Below are 18131 nucleotides of genomic sequence, written 5' to 3'. Positions count from 1 at the left end.
GTGAAATGAATTTACTGTTAGGTGCAAGACAGGTCAGTATCCGCAGGGCCGGACAGTTCTACTCTGTCACGTGGGGTTGCTATGAGTCAGAATCGACTCAACGGCACCTAACAGCAACAACAAGAGATAGAATGCACAACAGTGTGGTGGTCAGAAAACCTTTGCTCTAGTCTTGAGGTTCCAGCTCTCTGAGGTTCCTTCGTTCTGCAAGTTATTAATTAGGTATTTACATGTTGGTAGTCTCCATTATATTATAATCTCTTGGAGCAGAGATCAAACCCTATTTGTGTCTGTATCCCATTCTACCTTGCATAGTGCTTTGCAGATAGTAGACACTCAATAAATGTCATTTGAATGAAAAGAAAAATATCCACAGGGCAATAAAGTGTCATGTTTGCAATCATCTGGAGAGGGGGGCATCAATTGCATCTTCATGGGGGGGGATTCATTTGCAACTTTTATGGATGAGAGTCATTTACATTACAGTCCATTTTCTGATCACAATAGCCCAAAGACTGTAAAAGGCACAGATCCTTAGAGAACTGGGTAACCTTGAGAAGCCTTGGAACAATGCCCAGCATTACACTGAAAGGACACCTCATAATCTTTTTGCTGATTTCAAAATCTTTCACAATTTTTCCTGATAGCAAGGTCATAGGCAAAGAGGTGGGTTCTCATGTAGAAGATTGAAATTGAGAAAGATCTTAGGTAGGTGGGAAAGGAGATGCCCTGTCATCATCTTTCTCATTCTTTACCCTGAGTCTGTCCTTGAAGGAGTCTTCATGGCCAGGAGTGCATTCCTGGGGATGGGAGGTAAAGATGACTTTGTCGTTGACTTTGTCATGAGGAAGCAGGATGGGAGCTAGGAAACTTTTCTCTCTTTCTTTGACAAGCTAAAGAATGAGTGAATTTCATTCTGTAAAGCAGATTATTTTCATATCATTCACTTTACTTTTCTCTTTTTGTGAACCTTATTTTTAGCTAAGTCGTTTTAATGTCTTTTAGGCTGGCCTTGGATTGGGTACTGTGGGACGTTAAGAAAGAGCCCTATGTTCAATCTCAGTTGTCGAATTAAAGGGGAAGTGGTACCTTCAGAGGCCAGTGGGGTGGTGATGGTAATTAGAGAGAGGCCTTCAGGGACCACTTGGTACAGCCATCCTTTCTTACCTGGAATCTCTACAGTGCCAACCTTGGAGAATCTAGAGCCTCTGTTACCTTAGTAAAGTGCTTTTTTTCCTTACCTTATTATTATTATTTTAAGCTTCTTTAAATTTGTAGAACTAGATGGGTTTAATAAATTGAGAAATACCATGATTTGCATCAATTTGACTTAATCTGTTCACAAGTCTGTGTCAGTGCAGTTTTAGGACTTTCTTTTATTTACCATTTAATTATAGATTTATGAAAATTCTTTGGTTCAGCAGCCCTGACACTTGTTAGTTATTATAAGTTCTGAGTAAATATGAAGCTGGATTGAGAGTGCTGAGTAAGGATTCAGAAACATAATTTGTGGATAACTTGTATTAGAAGCCTATGTTTTATTTCTCTAATTCTCTCCTCAGTAATAGTTGACACTTAACATAGGAAAAGGCCCAGGACTTGAAAAAATATACATAGATGAAACAGGTAAATTAATACAATGATGTTTGTGCCCTATGGAAATAAACAAAAAATTATAACTGCAATATTAGGAGAATAATGAATCTCAGGGTGCTTTATGCGGCACTGTGTTTTGTGGACAAACTCAACAGATTTAGGTTCTGATTCCAGCTCTGATAGTCTCATGTTCACATGAGACAGAAGTTATGAAATCTGAATCTATAAAATTCATACTTTGAACTAATATTTATTGAGTAGCCGTTATGGTGTAGCAACACATGGTCCATGTTCTTAAAGAGCTAAAGACACATGTATCAATAAATATATACAACCAACTATTATAGGTACTATGAATGACTTCATAGAGGAAGTGATGGTTAAGCTGGCTCTTGAAAAGACATATACCATCCCAGGCAGCCCAAGGCCAAGGGAGAAGAGGGAAAGGAAAGGAGAAGAGAAATTATTCAAGGGAGGGCATCAGTAGAAGTAGAGCACAGAGGCATGAACAGCATGCCCAAGTCGGAGTGTGTGAGCCTAGTGCAAGGAGAGAGAAGCAACTGCATCTTGGAAAAAAAAAAAAGAAAATTGCTGTCAAGTTCATTCCTACTCATAATGATCCTACAGGACGGAGTAGAACTGCCCAGTGGGGTTTCCAAGGCTGTAATCTTTACAGAAGCAGACTGCCACATCTTTCTCCCAAGGAGCAGCTGGTAGGTTCGAACAGCTGACCTTCTGGTTAGCAGCTGAGCGCTTAACCACTGTGCCGCCAGGGCTTGGCATCACGAAGACTCTGGTTTTTAATGCTTAAATGAAAATGCTTGACTAAAGGTATCTAATGCTCTCTAGCTTGGATTCTGTCTACAAATATTGTTAGTGGATGCTAAGGAGTTAATTTGTTCTGATTAAAATGGTTTTTGTATTCACAGGTATTGACAGCCAAATAATTAGATGAGTCAAAACTGGGGGTTCCCTTGTGTAACTTTCAGTCTTTTGTACTCACTAAAGGATAGAGAATAGAGTGCAGATACCTTTGGTTAATTCAAAAGAACTGGTCGACGTTCAACCATTTCAGGACGTAGCATATGATCGGGAACTGATGGTACTGTAGGAAGAGGTCCAAGCTGCACTGAGGGCATTGGTGAAAAACAAGGCTCCAGGAATTGACGAAATACCAATTGAGATGTTTCAACAAATGGATGCAGCACTGGAAGTGCTCACTCGTCTATGCCAAGAAATTTGGAACACAGCTACCTGGCCAACCTTCTGGAAGAGATCCATATTTATGCCTATTTCAAAGAAAAGTGATCCAACTGAATGCGGAAATTATTGAACAATATCATTAATATCATACATAAGTAAAATTTTGCTGAAGATCATTCAAAAGCGGCTGCAGCAGTACATCAACAAGGAACTGCCAGAAATTCAGGCCGGATTCAGAAGAGGATGTGGAACAAGGGATGTCATTGCTGATGTCAGATGGATCCTGGCTGAAAGCAGAGAATACCAAAACGATGTTTACCTGTGTTTTATTGACTATGCAAAGGCATTCGACTGTGTGGATCATAACAAATTATGGATAACATTGAGAAGGATGGGAATTCCAGAATGCTTAATTGTGCTCATGAAGAACCTGTACATAGATCAAGAGGCAGAACAAGGGGATACTGCATGGTTTAAAGTCAGGAAAGGTATGCGTCAAGGTTGTATCCTTTCACCGTACTTATTAGTCTGTATGCTAAGCAAATAATTTGAAAGGCTGGACTATATGAAGAAGAATGGGGCATCAGGATTGGAGAAAGACTCATTAACAACTTGCGTTATGCAGATGACACAACCTTGGTTGCTGAAAGTGAAGAGGATCTGAAGCACTTGCTGATGAAGATCAAAGACCACGGCCTCAAGTATGGATTACTCTTCAACATCAAGAAAACAAAAATCCTCACAACTGGACCAATAAGCAACATCATGATAAATAGAGCAAATATTGAAGTTGTCAAGGATTTCATTTTACTTGGATTCACAATCAACACCCATGAAAGCAGCGGTCAAGAAATCAAAAGATGCACTGCATTGGGCAAATCTGCTGCAAAAGACCTCTTTAAAGTGTTAAAAAGCAAAGATGCCACCTTGGAGACTAAGGTGCACGTGACCAAGCCATGGTGTTTTCAGTCACCTCATATACATGCGAAAGCTGGACAATGAATAAGGAAGAATGAGAAAGAATTGATGCCTTTGAATTGTGGTGTTGGCAAAGAATATTGAATATACTGTGGACCGCCTGAAGAACAAACAAATCTGTCTTGGAAGTACAGTCAGAAGGCTCCTTAGAATCAAAGATGACAAGACTTCGTCTCACATACTTTGGACATGTTATCAGGAGGGACCAATCCCTGGAGAAGGACATCATGCTTGGTAAAGTAGAGGGTCAGTGAAAACGAGGAAGACCCTCAATGAGATGGATTGGCACAGTGGCTGCAACAGTGGACTCAAGCATAACAACGATTGTGAGGATGGTTCAGGACTGGGCGGTGTTTCGTTCTGTTGTACGTAGGGTCGCTATGAGTTGGAACCGACTCAGTGGCACCTAACAACAACCTTTGGTCAAAATCTCTTGCTATTTTATCCTCATATTAATGCCTTTATTTTTTCTTCTTTTTTAGTGTGGATGATTTCAAATATATATAAAGTTAACATAATAGAATAATGAATTTTAACAATTGTCAACATTGTTTTATTTATTCCTCTACTTAATTCCCAGTCCTTCTTCAGTAGTTATTATCATTATTGTTTTTATACTTTTAGGTATAATTTATATACATTGAAATGTACAATTCTTAGATATTTTGACAGATACACCTGTGTAATCCACACCCCATCACAATATAAGACATTTGCATCTTCCAAAAAAAACTCCCGTGTATCCCTTCCCAATCTCTCCTTATCCCCGGCTCTACCTTCAGCTGAGGGGGAAAAAAAAATTGTTCTGATTTTTTTCACCTTAGATTAGTATAAGAAGTTATATAAGTTTTAGAACTTATATAAATGGGATATAGAGTATGTACTGTTTCCTTTCTGGCTTTTTTCACTCAGCTTAGATGTCTGTGACATTCATCTGTGATATTACAACTATCAGCAGTTCCTTCCTCTTTATTGCTGAGCAGCATTCTGTCGTGTGTATTTACTACAGTTTACCCATTCTCTTATCAATGGGCACTTTCATTGTTTCCATTTTTGTTATATTATGAATAAAGTTGCTGTGAACATTCTTGTATACATGTTTTTGTAAACACAGTTTCATTTCTTTTGGATAAATATCTGGGAGTGGAATTACTGGACCAAAGGATAGGTATATGTTTAACATTATTGGAAACAAGCTTATTAGTTTTTGAAAGTGATTATACCATATTATATCCCTGCCAGCAATGCATGAAAGTTGCAGCTGCTTCATATCCCTGCTAACATTTGGTGCTGTCTTATCTTTTAGCCATTCTAAAAAGTATATAGGGCTTTCTCGCTGTGGTTTTTATTTGCAGTTCCCTGTTGCCTGATGATGTTGAGACTTTTTCATATGCTTATTGGTCATTCATATACCACTGTTCTGTGAATTGTCAAAATCTTTTGCCCATTTGTATCTGGGTTGTCTTTTTATTATTGATTATTGTAGTTCTTTATATATTCTGGATGCAAGTTCTTTGTCAGATGTATGTTTTGTGAATATTTTCTCACTCTGTGGCTTGCATACTCCTACTGTCTGTCTTCTGATGATCAAAGTTTTATTTTTTTTTTCAGTCCAGTTTATGAAATTCTTTATGGTTATTGTTTTCTGTCTCCTAAGAAATCTTTACCTCTAGATTGTTTTCTTAAAAAGCTTTACATTTAACTCTTATATTTAGGTATAAGATACATCTCAAATCAGTTTTTCTCCATGGTGTAAAGTTGGGGTCTAGGTGTTCCTCCCCCGCCCCGCCCCATATAGAGATCCAGTTATTCTAGCACCATTTGTTGAAAAGACTTTTCCTTTCCCCACTGAATTGCATTGGTGCCTTTATTGAAAACCAGTTTTCAAAATGTAGGTCTATTCCAGATCTCTGTTCAGTTCCTTTGATCTACTTGTACATCCTTATACCAATACTGCACTATCTTGATTATTGTAGTTTTATGATAAATTTTGATGTTAGGGAATGTTAGGTAATACAACTTTGTTGTTGTTTTTCTAGATTCTGTTGGCTATTCTAGGTCCTCTGCATTTCCACATGAATTTTAAAATCACCTTGTTCATTTCTATAAAAAAGCTTGCTGGGGCTACGAATTATTTATAAATTATTTGGGGCAGAATTAACATCTTAATAATATTTATTCTTCCAATCCATGAACATAGCGTAGCTCACATTTATTCAGGACTTCTTAAATATCTATCAGCAATGTTTTTTGTTTTTAGTGTGGAAGTTTTACATGTCTTTTGGTAAATTTACTACTAAGAATTTTGTTTTTTGATGCTATTGTAAATGGAATTTTAAAATTTGCATTTAGTTGCTTGCTACTATTGTTGTTAGTTGCAGTCAAATTGATTCCAACTCATGGTGACACCATGTGTGCACAGTAGAACTGCTCCTACCAGACCTGTCTTCTGAGGCACCTCTGGGTGGGTTCGAACCACCAGTCTTTCAGCTAGGAGTCGAGCGCTTAACCATTAACATTACCCAGGGACTCCTGTTTGCTACTAATATATAGAAATAAAATGTTGTTGTGAGGTGCCATTGAGTCGGTTCCGACTCATGACGACCCAGTGTACAACAGAACAAAACACTGCCCGGTCCTGAACCGTCCTCACAATTGCTGTTATGCTTGAGCCCATTGTTGCAGCCACTGTGTCAGTCTTATCTCATTGAGGGTCTTCCTCTTTTTCACTGACCATCTACTTTACCGGGCATGATGTCCTTTTCCAGGGACTGGTCCCTCCTAATAACATGTCCAAAGTATGTGAGACGAAGTCACGCCATCTTTGCTTCTAAGGAGCATTCTGGTTGTATTTCTATCAAGACAGATTTGTTTGTTCTTTGGGCAGTCCATGGTGTATTCAATATTCTTCACCAACACCATAATTCAAAGGCATCAGTTCTTCAGTATTCCTTATTCATTGTCAAGCTTTTGCATGCATATGAGGCAATTGAAAACACCATAGCTTGGGTCAGGCACACCTTAGTCCTTAAAGTGACATCTTTGCTTTTTAACACTTTATAAAGAGGTCTTTTGCAGCAGGTTTGCCCAGTGCAGTGCATCTTTTGATTTCTCGACTGCTGCTTCCATAGGCGTTGATTGTGGATCCAAGTAAAATGAAATCCTTGACAACTTCAATCATTTCTCTCTTTATAATGATACTACTTATTGGTCCAGTTGGGACAATTTGTGTTCTCTTTATGTTGAGGTGTAATCTATACTGAAGACTGTGGTCTTTGATACTCCTCAGCAGTGCTTCAAATCCTCTTCACTTTCAGCAAGCAAGGTTGTGTCATCTGCATAATGCAGGTTGTTAATGAGTCTTCCCCCAATCCTGATGCCCCATTTCTTCTTCACATAGTCCAGCCTTTCAGATTATTTGCTTAGCATACAGATTGAATAAGTACGTTGAAAGGATACAACCCGGATGCATACCTTTCCTGACTTTAAACTATGTGGTATCCCCTTGTTCTATTTGAACTACTGTCTCTTGGTCTCTGTACAGGTTCCTCATGAGCACCATTAAGCGTTCAGGAATTCCCATCCTTTGCAGTGTTATCCATAATTTGTTATGATCCACACAGTCGAATGCGTTTGCATAGTCAATAAAACACAGGTAAACATCTTTCTGGTATTCTGTGCTTTCAGCCAGGATCCATCTGACATCAGCAGTGATATCCCTGGTTCCATGTTCTCTTCTGAATCGGGCTTGAATGTCTGGTAGTCCCTGTTGATGTACTGCTGCAGCCACTTTTGAATGATCTTCAGCAAAATTTTACTTGCGTGTAGTATTAACGATATTGTTCGATAATTTCAGTTGGATCACCTTTCTTTGGAATAGACATAAATATGGATCTCTTCCAGTCAGTTGGCCAGGTAGCTGTGTTCCAAATTTCTTGGCATAGACAAGTGAGCACTTCCAGTGCTGCATCCATTTGTTGAAACATCTCAGTTGGTATTTCGTCAATTCCTGGAGCCTTGTTTTAAACCAATGTCTTCAGTGCAGCTTGGACTTTTTCCTTCATTAGCATCGGTTCTTGATTATATGCTACCTCCTGAAATGGTTGAACGTCAACCAGTTCTTTTTGGTACAGTAACTCTGTATTCCTTCCATCTACTTTTGATGCTTCCTGTGTCGTTCAGTGTTTTGCCCATAGAATCCTTCAGTATTTCAGCTCGAAATAATTTTTTCTTCAGTTCTTTCAGCTTGAGAAATGCCAAGGGTGTTCTTCCCTTTTGGTTTTCTAACTCCAGGTCTTTGCATCTGTCATTATAATACTTTACTTTGTCTTCTAGAGCCGCCCTTTGAAATCTTCTGTTCAGCTCTTTTACTTCATCATTTCTTCCTTTAGTTTTAGCTATTCTATGTTCAGTAGCAAGAGTCTGTTCTGACATCCATTTTGGTCTTTTCTTTCTTTCCTGTCTTTTTAATGACCTCTTGCTTTCTTCATGTTTGATGTCCTTGAACAACTTGTCTGGTCTTTGGCCATTATTGTTCAGTGTATCAAATCTGTTCTTGAGATGGTCTCTAAATTCAGATGGGATATACTCAAGGTCGTACTTTGGCTCTCGTGGACTTGTTCTAATTTTCTTCAGTTTCAACTTGAACTTGCATATGAGCAATTGATGGCCTGTTCTGCAGTCGGCCCCTGGCCTTGTTCTGACTAATGATATTGAGCTTTTCCATCATCTCTTTCCACAGATGTAGTCAGTTTGATTCCTGTATATTCCATCTGGCAAGGCCCACGTGTATAATCGCCATTTATGTTGTTGTAAAAAGGTATTTGCAATGAAGAAGTTGTTGGTATTGCAAAATTCTGTCATGCAATCTCCAGTGTCGTTTCTGTCACCAAGGATGTATTTTCCAACTACCAATCCTTCTTTGTTTGCAACTTTGCATTTCAATCATCAGTAATTATCAGTACACCTTGATTGCATGTTTGATCAATTTCAGACTGCAGAAGTTGGTAAAAATCTTCAATTTCTTCATCTTTGGCCTTAGCGTTTGGTGCATAAATTTGAATAATAGTCGTATTAACTGGTTGTCCTTGTAGGTGTGTGGATATTATCCTATCAGTGAAAAACAATAGATTTTTATATATTAATCCTTGACCTTGAGACATTGCTACACCCAGTAAGTTTTCCTTTTAACCCACAGTTCCTGAACATCACGGACTTACTCCTCTTTGTGCCTTTATATGGATTTTTAGACTTACCTCCATGTATGCCTCCTCAAGAGGGCCAGTACAAATGCCACAGCATTTGTGAAGTCTTCTCACACTATGCCCCAGCTGGAATCAAGTAGTCCCTCCTCAGAGTGTCTCTATTAGAGCATTTTCCACACTTAGACTTGTGTGAGCAGTTCTTTGAGGGCCAGAGCTGTACTTTATCTCCCCTCTATCCCCACAATATCTAGCAAGGTGTCTTCATTCACAGTATGGGAGTGTTTCTTTACAACAGTTATTTCTGGAAGTAGGAAATTATGTCACTCCAGGGTGGGGTGGAAGGAACCCTGGTGGCACAGTGGTTAAACGCTCAGCTGCTATGCTAACCGAAAAGTTGACAGTTCCAACCCACCAGCCACTCCAAGGGAGAAAGATGTGGCAGTCTGCTTCCATAAAGATTACAACCCTGGAATCCCTATGGGGCAGTTCTGCTCTGTCCTATAGGGTCACTATGAGTTACGGTTGACTCGACAGCAACATGTTTGTTTTTTTGGGGGTGGGGTGGAAGTTGGGGGGGAAGTCTTTGTAGGCAACTTCAATTAGAAACAATTCCTGAAATGTATTTTCAAAAGGGAAAATGGACGTTTTATCAAAAACTTACCCCTGTGTTTTTCCTATTTAAAAACATGTTGTTCTGTGTGTTCTATAGTGGATGATCTACTACCCTCTAAATGACTTAGGTTTTGCTGCCAATTTTGAATGTTTATGCATCTAAATATGTTTCTTCTTACTTTGTTTCTGTGTTGTAGGTGGCTGACTGTGCTTGGGATGAAACGATAAAGATATATGATCCTGCTTGTCTTATTGTTCCTCCTTGAAATACGCTGCTCTGGTCAGAAACAAAGGACCAGACCTGAAGAACTACTTAGCAAGAAATAAATTAACTATTATAACATAGACATTATACTTTTATATGCTACTCAGATTTCAATTTTTAAAAATGTATCCTGGAATCAGTTTTGAGGCAGCTGATAGAGACTTTGGTTCACTATTTAAGCCTAGTACATAAGCCATATTTCTTAAAATCCTAAGGAATAATTGATGTTATGGTATATCTTGTAACATCTATTAAAATGTTACTTCTGTATTGTAAAATAGATTAAAATATGGGAGATCAGTAGATTATATTGATAGTGTTGTACTTCATTTTTAATTTGTCACTTATGATGTAAAATATAATCACTGCTATTGATTAAAATAAAAATAAACTGCATCTCTTGATCATTTATCATTTTATGATATCCTCAACAAGATTATTTTTTTCTAATATATTGCGTATATAAATACAGTACTATGTATAATATAGATATATCTATAGTTCAGTATCAGGGCTCTAATATAGGTTTAATTTATTAATTTCTTTAACAGTTAATTATTGAGCATCTACTAAGTGTCTGACACATAGAACAAATGAGATTTTTCTCAAGGCCTGGTACCCTGTTTTAAGAACATGGAATGTTGTGAGCAAAGAGCTTACACTTTTATATACTTAATTAAAACTTTTTAGATATCGTACCCATGACCTTCTGTTTCCCTTTTCCTACTTCTCTATTATCAAATGTTAAAAAAAAAAAAAACTGTTGACTGAGCAAAAAGTTCTAGGTCCTACTAATGTGTCCAACAATTGCTCTTTTTTTTTTTTTTTCCCAGCTAGCCCTAAGTAATTCTGTAAGCCCTCCTTGCTATCTCCCTAAGTCTCCTTGAAAAATTTCTAGGTGCTTATGAATTATAAAAAAGGAGAGTAGAAGGAAAAAATTAATAAAACAAGCAATTTTATATAACATAATACTTTCATGTAATATCAAAATAAAATGTTACTAAATGACAAAAAGTTAATTTTAACAAGTTTTTGAGAATTTTTAAAGAGCAGAATAAACTTGTAGTAATCAGAGCAAAAATAAATTAAAATATATGTATATTGTCTTATCTTACATATTTCATTTCCTTTTTCCGAAAAAAATCAAAACAGCTTACAAAATACCAAAGCAAGATAGGTTAAATTAAAAAGTGGAACAAAAAGAGACCTAAAGAGGAGACGAGTGGGTCTTGAAAATGCATTCCACAGAGTCCTATGAACTTGCTACTGGTTGGACCAAAAACTTGCTGCTAAGGATTCTAGTAGCATAAATGAGAATCCTGGTTAGTTGCAAAGTTCAGTGCCCATGGCCAGAGGGCAAGGACTTCTAACTAGTCCCAGGCTAGGTATTTGTTGAATGAATGAATGACCTCAGGAAAGTAAAACTCTTTTTGGTCCTCAGACAGATTGATAACTCATTGTTTTTGAGAGGCCTACTAAAGAAGACACTGTTAAGCATAAGTGTATGGTAGTAAACAAGGTGCTCAGCCATATCCTTAGAGTTGTCACAATGAGGAGTTTCAGAGCTGGTTTATTTTGTTACTTTCCTCCATATGAACTAATGGCTCACACCAAAGTGCAGTTCAAGAAATATGGGGCCACAACGGGTATTCTTTGTTTTAGCAGAATTTTGTTTTCTTTTTCTTTTTTTCATTGTACTTTAGATGAAGGTTTACAGAACAGACTAGCTTCTTATTAAACAGTTCACGTATTATTTTATGACATTGTTTAACAACTCCACAACATGTCAACACTCTCCCTTCTTGACCTTGGGTTCCCTATTAACCAGCCTTCCTGTCACCTCCTGCCTTCTAGTCCTTGCCCTTGGGCTGGTGTGCCCCTTAGTCTTGTTTTATGGGCCTGTCCAATCTTTGGATGAAGGGTGATCCTCAAGAGTGACTTCAGTACTGAGCTAAAAGGGTGTCCGAGGGCCATACTCTTGGGGTTTCTTCAGTCTCTGTCAGGTCAGAAAGTTTGGTCTTTTTTTGCGAGTAAGAATTTTGTTCTACATTTTTCTCCATCTCTGTCCAGGACTCTCTATTGTGATCCCTGTCAGAGCAGTCAGTGATGGTAGCCAGGCACCATCTAGTTGTACTAGACTCAGACTGGTGGAGGCTGTGGTAGTTGTGGTCCATTACTCCTTTGGACTAATCTTTCCCTTGTGTCTTTAGTTTTCTTCATTCTCCCTGGCTCCCGAAAGGGTGAGACCAGTGGAGTATCTTTTATGGCCACTATTTTAGCAGAACTTTTAATACACCTTTTAAAATACTCAACCCAAATTATATTTACAATGTAATTTACACTTACTAATATATTTTCTTTTTAAAATGTATCATAGATTGAATTGTGTCCCCCTAAAATATGTGTCAACTTGGCTAGGCCATGATTCCCAGTATTGTGTGGTTGTCCTCCATTTTGCAATCTGATTATCCTTCATTTGGTGATGTATTGTAAATCCTAGCCTCTATGCCTGTGGTTATAGTCCCACTTGGGAGTGAACTGTCTGTTATGTTAATAAGGCAGGATTAGGTCATGTTAATGAGGATTAGGGTGGGATGCAACACCCTTACTCAGGTCACAGCCCTGATCCAATGTAAGGAGAGTTCCCCTGGGGAGTGGTAGAATCACCTTTTATCTTAACAATAGATAAAAGGAGAGGGAAGTGAGCAGACAGGGACATAACTACTACCAAGAAGAGCCAGGGGGAGAGCGCATCCTTTGGACCCAGGCTCCCTGTGCTGAGAACCTCCTAGACCCAGGGAAAGACTGATGCCAAGACACATACAGATGCCTAAGGAACACCAGGTCCACAGATGTTGAAAGGAGGCAAGGACCTTCCCCCAGAGCCAACAGAGATAGAAAGCCTTCCCCTGGAGCTGTTGCCCCGAATTTGGGCTTCTAGCCTCCTAAACTTTGAGAGAATAAATTTCTCTTAGTTAAAGCCATCCACTTGTGGTATTTCTGTTATAGCAGCACTAGTTAACTAAGACAATACAAGGGAATTTATTAGCAAAATAATCTCACATGTCGCTTTTGAAACAAATACTTATGATTTAAAAACTAATATCTCCCTTGATTTATTTTTAACCTCTTTCAGGCATGTTAGAGATGTTTAGAAAACTGACTTCATAATACTTGACTCAGGTTCTTGGTGTCTATCAATATGCAAGAGTGTTGGTGAACACTTAGCTACTAGTGGGTTCCCTGGAGTTAGAAAACTAGAAGGAAAAGAGCTGGATTCTCTCTTGGAAGAAAATTGTCATGGGGGAAAAAGACCCCAGACTCAAATTTAATCAAAAGAGATTTTTATTAAGCCAAGACAAAGACAAAGACAGTCATTGCAATTAGAGACCTGCTAGTGTGCACCAGGCACAAGAGACTGGCAGAATCCACTGAATCATAAGCAGGGAGTCTCTAATATACCGTTACAGAAGGAAGTAAAGCTACATCATTGTCAAAGGCATGATAACAAAGCGGGACCTTAATGATTGGCTTACAGAGCTTTGTTGACTACCTACTTAGTGACATTACATTGGTGGCTTACAAGTTTTAAGACTCTGTCTTAGTTATCTAGTGCTGCTATTACAGATATACCACAAGTGGATGGCTTTAACAAAGAGAAACTTATTCTCTCACAGTCTAGGAGGCTAGAAGTCCAAATTCAGGGTGCCAGCTCCAGGGAAAGGCTTTCTCTCTCTGTCAGCTCTTGGGGAAGGTCCTTGTCATCAATCTTCCCCAGTCGAGGAGATTCTCAGTGCAGGGACCCCAGCTCCAAAGGATGCGCTATTCTCCTGGCTCTTGTTTCTTGGTGGTATGGGGTCCCTATGTCTCTGCTCGCTTCTCTCTTTCATATCTCAAAACAGATTGGCTTACAGTACAACCTAATCTTGTAGATTGAGTCCTGCCCCATTAACATAATTGCTGATAATCCCAGCTCATTAACATCATAGAGATAGGATTTACTACACATTGGAAAATCACATCAGATGACAAAATGGTGGACAGTCACAATACTGGGGATCATGGCCTAGCCAAGTTGGCAGATATTTCTGGCTGACACAGTTCAATCCTTGACAGACTCCTTGGAAATAAACCATAGAAATGAGCTGTTTGGGTTAAGTCTCCTTTGGAAACAAGCCAGCAAAATTCTGATTGGTGCTTGGTGAGGTAAGATAGCTACTACTTAGTGATGTGGGTGCTTTGTTAGTTAGTTCCCACTTAGTTACCATAAAAAGTTCACAGAGCAGTCACAGAACCTTCTCTGCAAATGTAAAAGTTACATAAAAGCTCCCTGGCTTTGTTAAAAGGAAAAGCCACATTCTCTTAGGTATCAGGAGCCCTGACGGCACAGTGATTAAGAGCTTGTCTGTTAACCAAAAGAGGCTGGCAATTCAAATCCACTAGCCCTGCCTTGGAAACCCTGTGGGGCAGTTCTGCTTTGTCCTAAAGAGTCCTTAGGAGTCTGAATTGACTTCGACAGCAACAGATTTGGTTTTGGTTTTTTTTTTTCCCTGAGATATCAGATAACAGACAGAACTGCCCTAACCAGTTTAGTTTCCTGATTCTGCAGGTTTTCTACACAGAGTGAGTTTGAAGCCTGGATCCCACTTCAGCTTCTCTTACTCAGACCAGTTACCTCATAATAATTTTTTTCGGGTCTTTGTATCATTCCCTCCTTTTGATCAAGGATTTTGATCAAACATCCTTTGATCACTCTTATGGGCATGCTTTCTTATGCATGGGTTGTTGATATGTTGCTCCCAGGTGATGACTCCATGTTCATGGTTATGCTTGTTTTATTCCTGGTGTTGAGCCTCTTTTTCTGTAGTTGGGGACCACTGGTTCCTTGGTTGCAGGGAAGCTTCAGGAAATTTACCATGGTATGTCTGAGCAGCTGTCTTCAGTAATCTTATTATGTGACTCCATTAGCATGGTCTTTATATCCTAGATGGCAGCCCATCCTGCTTCAAGCTTTTAAACTCATGACTTACTTAGTCGGATACCATCTGGTTCTTCACCATACGTCTTGTCTGAATACTGTTATCTAGGAGGGTGATGACTCGGAGACCTACACCAAATTGGAGGAATATCTGACCCTTTCATTGAAGTTAATATAGGGTGCAGGATCCATCCACCATGTTACAAAAGTGAGAGAAATTAATGTACATAAGTTGCTTCGAAGGTGTGGAGTTTCCTAAATTGGACACACATTTCATAATACAGTTGACAATTCCAATTTCAGTTACAATTATTATCAGAATAACTAGTCAATTTTTCGGTAAAGTTCTCAGCCATGGCCCTATTCCTTGTGATAACCAACTGAATAAATCTGAAAAGGTATAGTCATAGGAGGAATAGAGTGAAGCCAAACTGCTTGTTGATGTATTTTAAGAATGTCTTTTTCTATTTTTCTTATGTTAACTCGAAAGCAATAGGAGGTGTTTGCTATTGATTGAGCCAGTCTGGCAAAAACATCTTTTTAGACCTCAGTGGCTATTACGAGGCATAGCAATAAAGAATTTAAGAAAGGCTTCATAATGGACAAAAATTGCCCAGAAAAAATAAGAGCAATTAGCATACAAATGACCAAGAGATTAAAATGGGGTCCTTCAAACAAGGCATATACGAGTAAACAAGAATGGGTTTGGGAAATAATGATTATTAAGAAAAATATAAAGGAAAATTTTTAGGTGAAAACACACAGAAAGGTTTACTTATACAAATCTATCTTATCAGTTAAAACCTAGACAGAACAAAGCTACTTTAAAACAATTAGGATTAGGCACAACACAATAATTTCAATAAATTTTATTCATCAAGGGAAAGTTATTAGTCCACAGATCTTAAAGTTATGTGTGATGGATAAGATTGTGTGTCAACTTGGCTGGGCCGTGATTCTCAGTATTTTAATGTAATCACTCCCATGACTGAATATACTGTGAGTAGCCAGTCAGATGAAAGGGAGTCTCCTTGGGGATGTGGCCCGCATCTTAATATAAGCAGATGTTCTGGCTTTTTGCTCTCTCTGGATCCTGTGGCTGCCTCTTGTCATCTTATCTCCGGTTCTTGGGACTTGAGCTGTCAGCTTATCTGCCGAACCTGGGATTCGTCCATCTGCACAGCCTGTGAGAGGGAGCCCTGCTCTATGACCTGCTGATCTTGGGCTTGCCAGCTTCTGCAGCTGCGTGACTTGGGAGAGGCCTCTACCCTGATCCATGGACTTGGGATGTTCTAGTCTCAACAATCACGTGAGCTGTTTCCTTGATATAAATCTATCTATATATATAAATATTTATACACTTTACTGGTTTTGCTTCTCCAGAGAACCCAGCGTAAGACAGTATGTAAGACAAAAAGAGAGCAAATACTAGAAAAAGAAATATGCAAAGTCTAAGAATTGTATTTCTATTTATGTGTTTCACTGTTTGAAAATAAAGGGTTTACAGGTCTAGTCCTGGATCTTGGGATAAGTTGTCTATGCCAGGTTTTATCTTTTTTTTTATTCTGGCAATTTTTGAATTTTAGTTGGTTGACCTATCCAAGTAGGAGCAGCAGCTTTCTTTAATGGGGAGAGGTGTATCCAGGTCTTAACTCTGTGATTTAGCAGCACAAGGATTAGCAAAGAGAACTACATATGGTCCTTTTCAGTGAGGCTCAAGGAAATTTTTTAAGTGATGTCTTTTCTAATATATATACAGTCCTCTGGAACAATATTAGGCACATTTTGGGATTCTGGTTTTTTGGTTGTCAACAGCTCCTTTAAACTGTGAAAACATTCTTTAGAGTACTGAATTAAAAATTAACAATATTTAACAATATTAGAGTTGGTATAAATAACATAAAGGAAGTTTATTTGGTTTTGAAGAATTATTTTTCTCATTAAAGTCATTTGAGTATTCATTTCTTGGAGACTGTGGGTGGAAGCAGTGAAGATATTCTGAATTTACTTAGTTAAAATTTTGACATGAGCCACAACATCTCTTAATTTATAGGATATTCTGTAACTAGCTTAGTGTTACGTGTTCTTGAAATAGCTGGTTCTTACATTAAAAGAGGGAAGGGAAAATAAAATGGTTTCCTATATCTAGAAATTCTAACATTGAACATTGACTCTTGATTTAGTCCAATGGCATTTATGTGCAAAATATTATAGTCCTCTTTATGAGTCTGATATAGTCTATTTTGTTGTGTTTTCAGTGAATTAGCAAGGTAACACATCTGTGAATGATAAACTTAAAGATGGCTATGGTTAATTTACAATAATAATTCTTAAAAGTGAAAAGACTTGGGCATTAAATATAAAAGTAATGTAAAGCCAAGTAAAGTTAAATAAAAGGTTTGGATAAAAATTCCTTTAAACATAATGATTATTCTCATTTCCAAAGATCTTTAGATATAACACAATAATTTTTAGACATTATACCATATAGTCAAGATATATCAAGGATATTTAAAGCTCCACATTTGAATGGTAATAAAACCTTTATGGGTAAATGGTGTGAATTCATTAGTTGAAACCATTGGCTTTAATGATGCTAGATTTAAAGGAAACAAAGTTGTGACCAAGTTAGCAACTGAAATAATAAAATTATGACATAGTATCATGTGCTTGTTGTCCAGCATTAGGTAAACATTCTTGACATATAATTTTTTAATTTAAGGAAAATTCAGTAGTTTTCCTGATTTTGACAATACATTTTATGTAATTTATAGCATGTTAAATAAATCTTTCTATGCATTTTTCTTTTTTACAAAACAAACAAATGGTTTGTAGCTTTCTATGAAGTTTCAAAGTTGTCAGGAGTTTATGAGAAGCAATACTTAAGTTATTTAAAGCACAGATTTTAAAGGTAAAAACCTTAGTTTTTAGTTTTTAACTATATGACTTTGTTTTTGATTCAGGAATTTATTTTGTTGAACGTTTGTTTTTGAGGTAGATTGCACAAAAATAAAATGAACCTTTTAACCTAGTAATTAAGGAAAATTGTTATTTAACAGTGAGAAACCTAATTATTTGCTTTATATTTATTTGACATTAAGCTGTTAAAATTCTTGTGAATTAACCCATCAAACTTTTAGTTACAATAAACCAGAACCTTGATTATATTAAACAAAAATCTTTAATAAACATTTTTTAATTTCTTGACTTTGTTACATTTTTCTTATAGAATAACTATGTGACTTAAAATGAACATATTTATTATCAATTCTAAATATATATATATCCTTTTTCT

General features: G+C 37.6%; 1 protein-coding gene across 2 annotated transcripts in view; it reads left to right on the top strand.

Annotated features, from left to right (window-relative positions):
- Window positions 1-10277, top strand: part of PEX7 (peroxisomal biogenesis factor 7) — a 137026-nt gene extending 126749 nt beyond the window's left edge. Inside the window, exon 10 of one of the 2 annotated variants that reach the window (XM_012554972.2) lies at window positions 9791-10277. In XM_012554972.2, coding sequence (XP_012410426.1) covers window positions 9791-9859 — 69 coding nt within the window. In that variant the 3' untranslated portion in view covers window positions 9860-10277. The remainder of the gene's footprint in view (window positions 1-9790) is intronic. The other variant, XM_023729835.1, reaches the window with a different exon arrangement.
- Window positions 10278-18131: the final 7854 nt, after the last annotated feature.

The sequence above is a fragment of the Trichechus manatus genome, unplaced genomic scaffold, assembly GCF_000243295.1.
Source record: "Trichechus manatus latirostris isolate Lorelei unplaced genomic scaffold, TriManLat1.0 scaffold00002, whole genome shotgun sequence".
In the NCBI taxonomy this organism is placed as follows: Eukaryota; Metazoa; Chordata; class Mammalia; order Sirenia; family Trichechidae; genus Trichechus; species Trichechus manatus.
The sequence above is the reverse complement of the archived record's forward strand: the minus strand, read 5'-3'. Positions and strand labels throughout refer to the sequence as shown.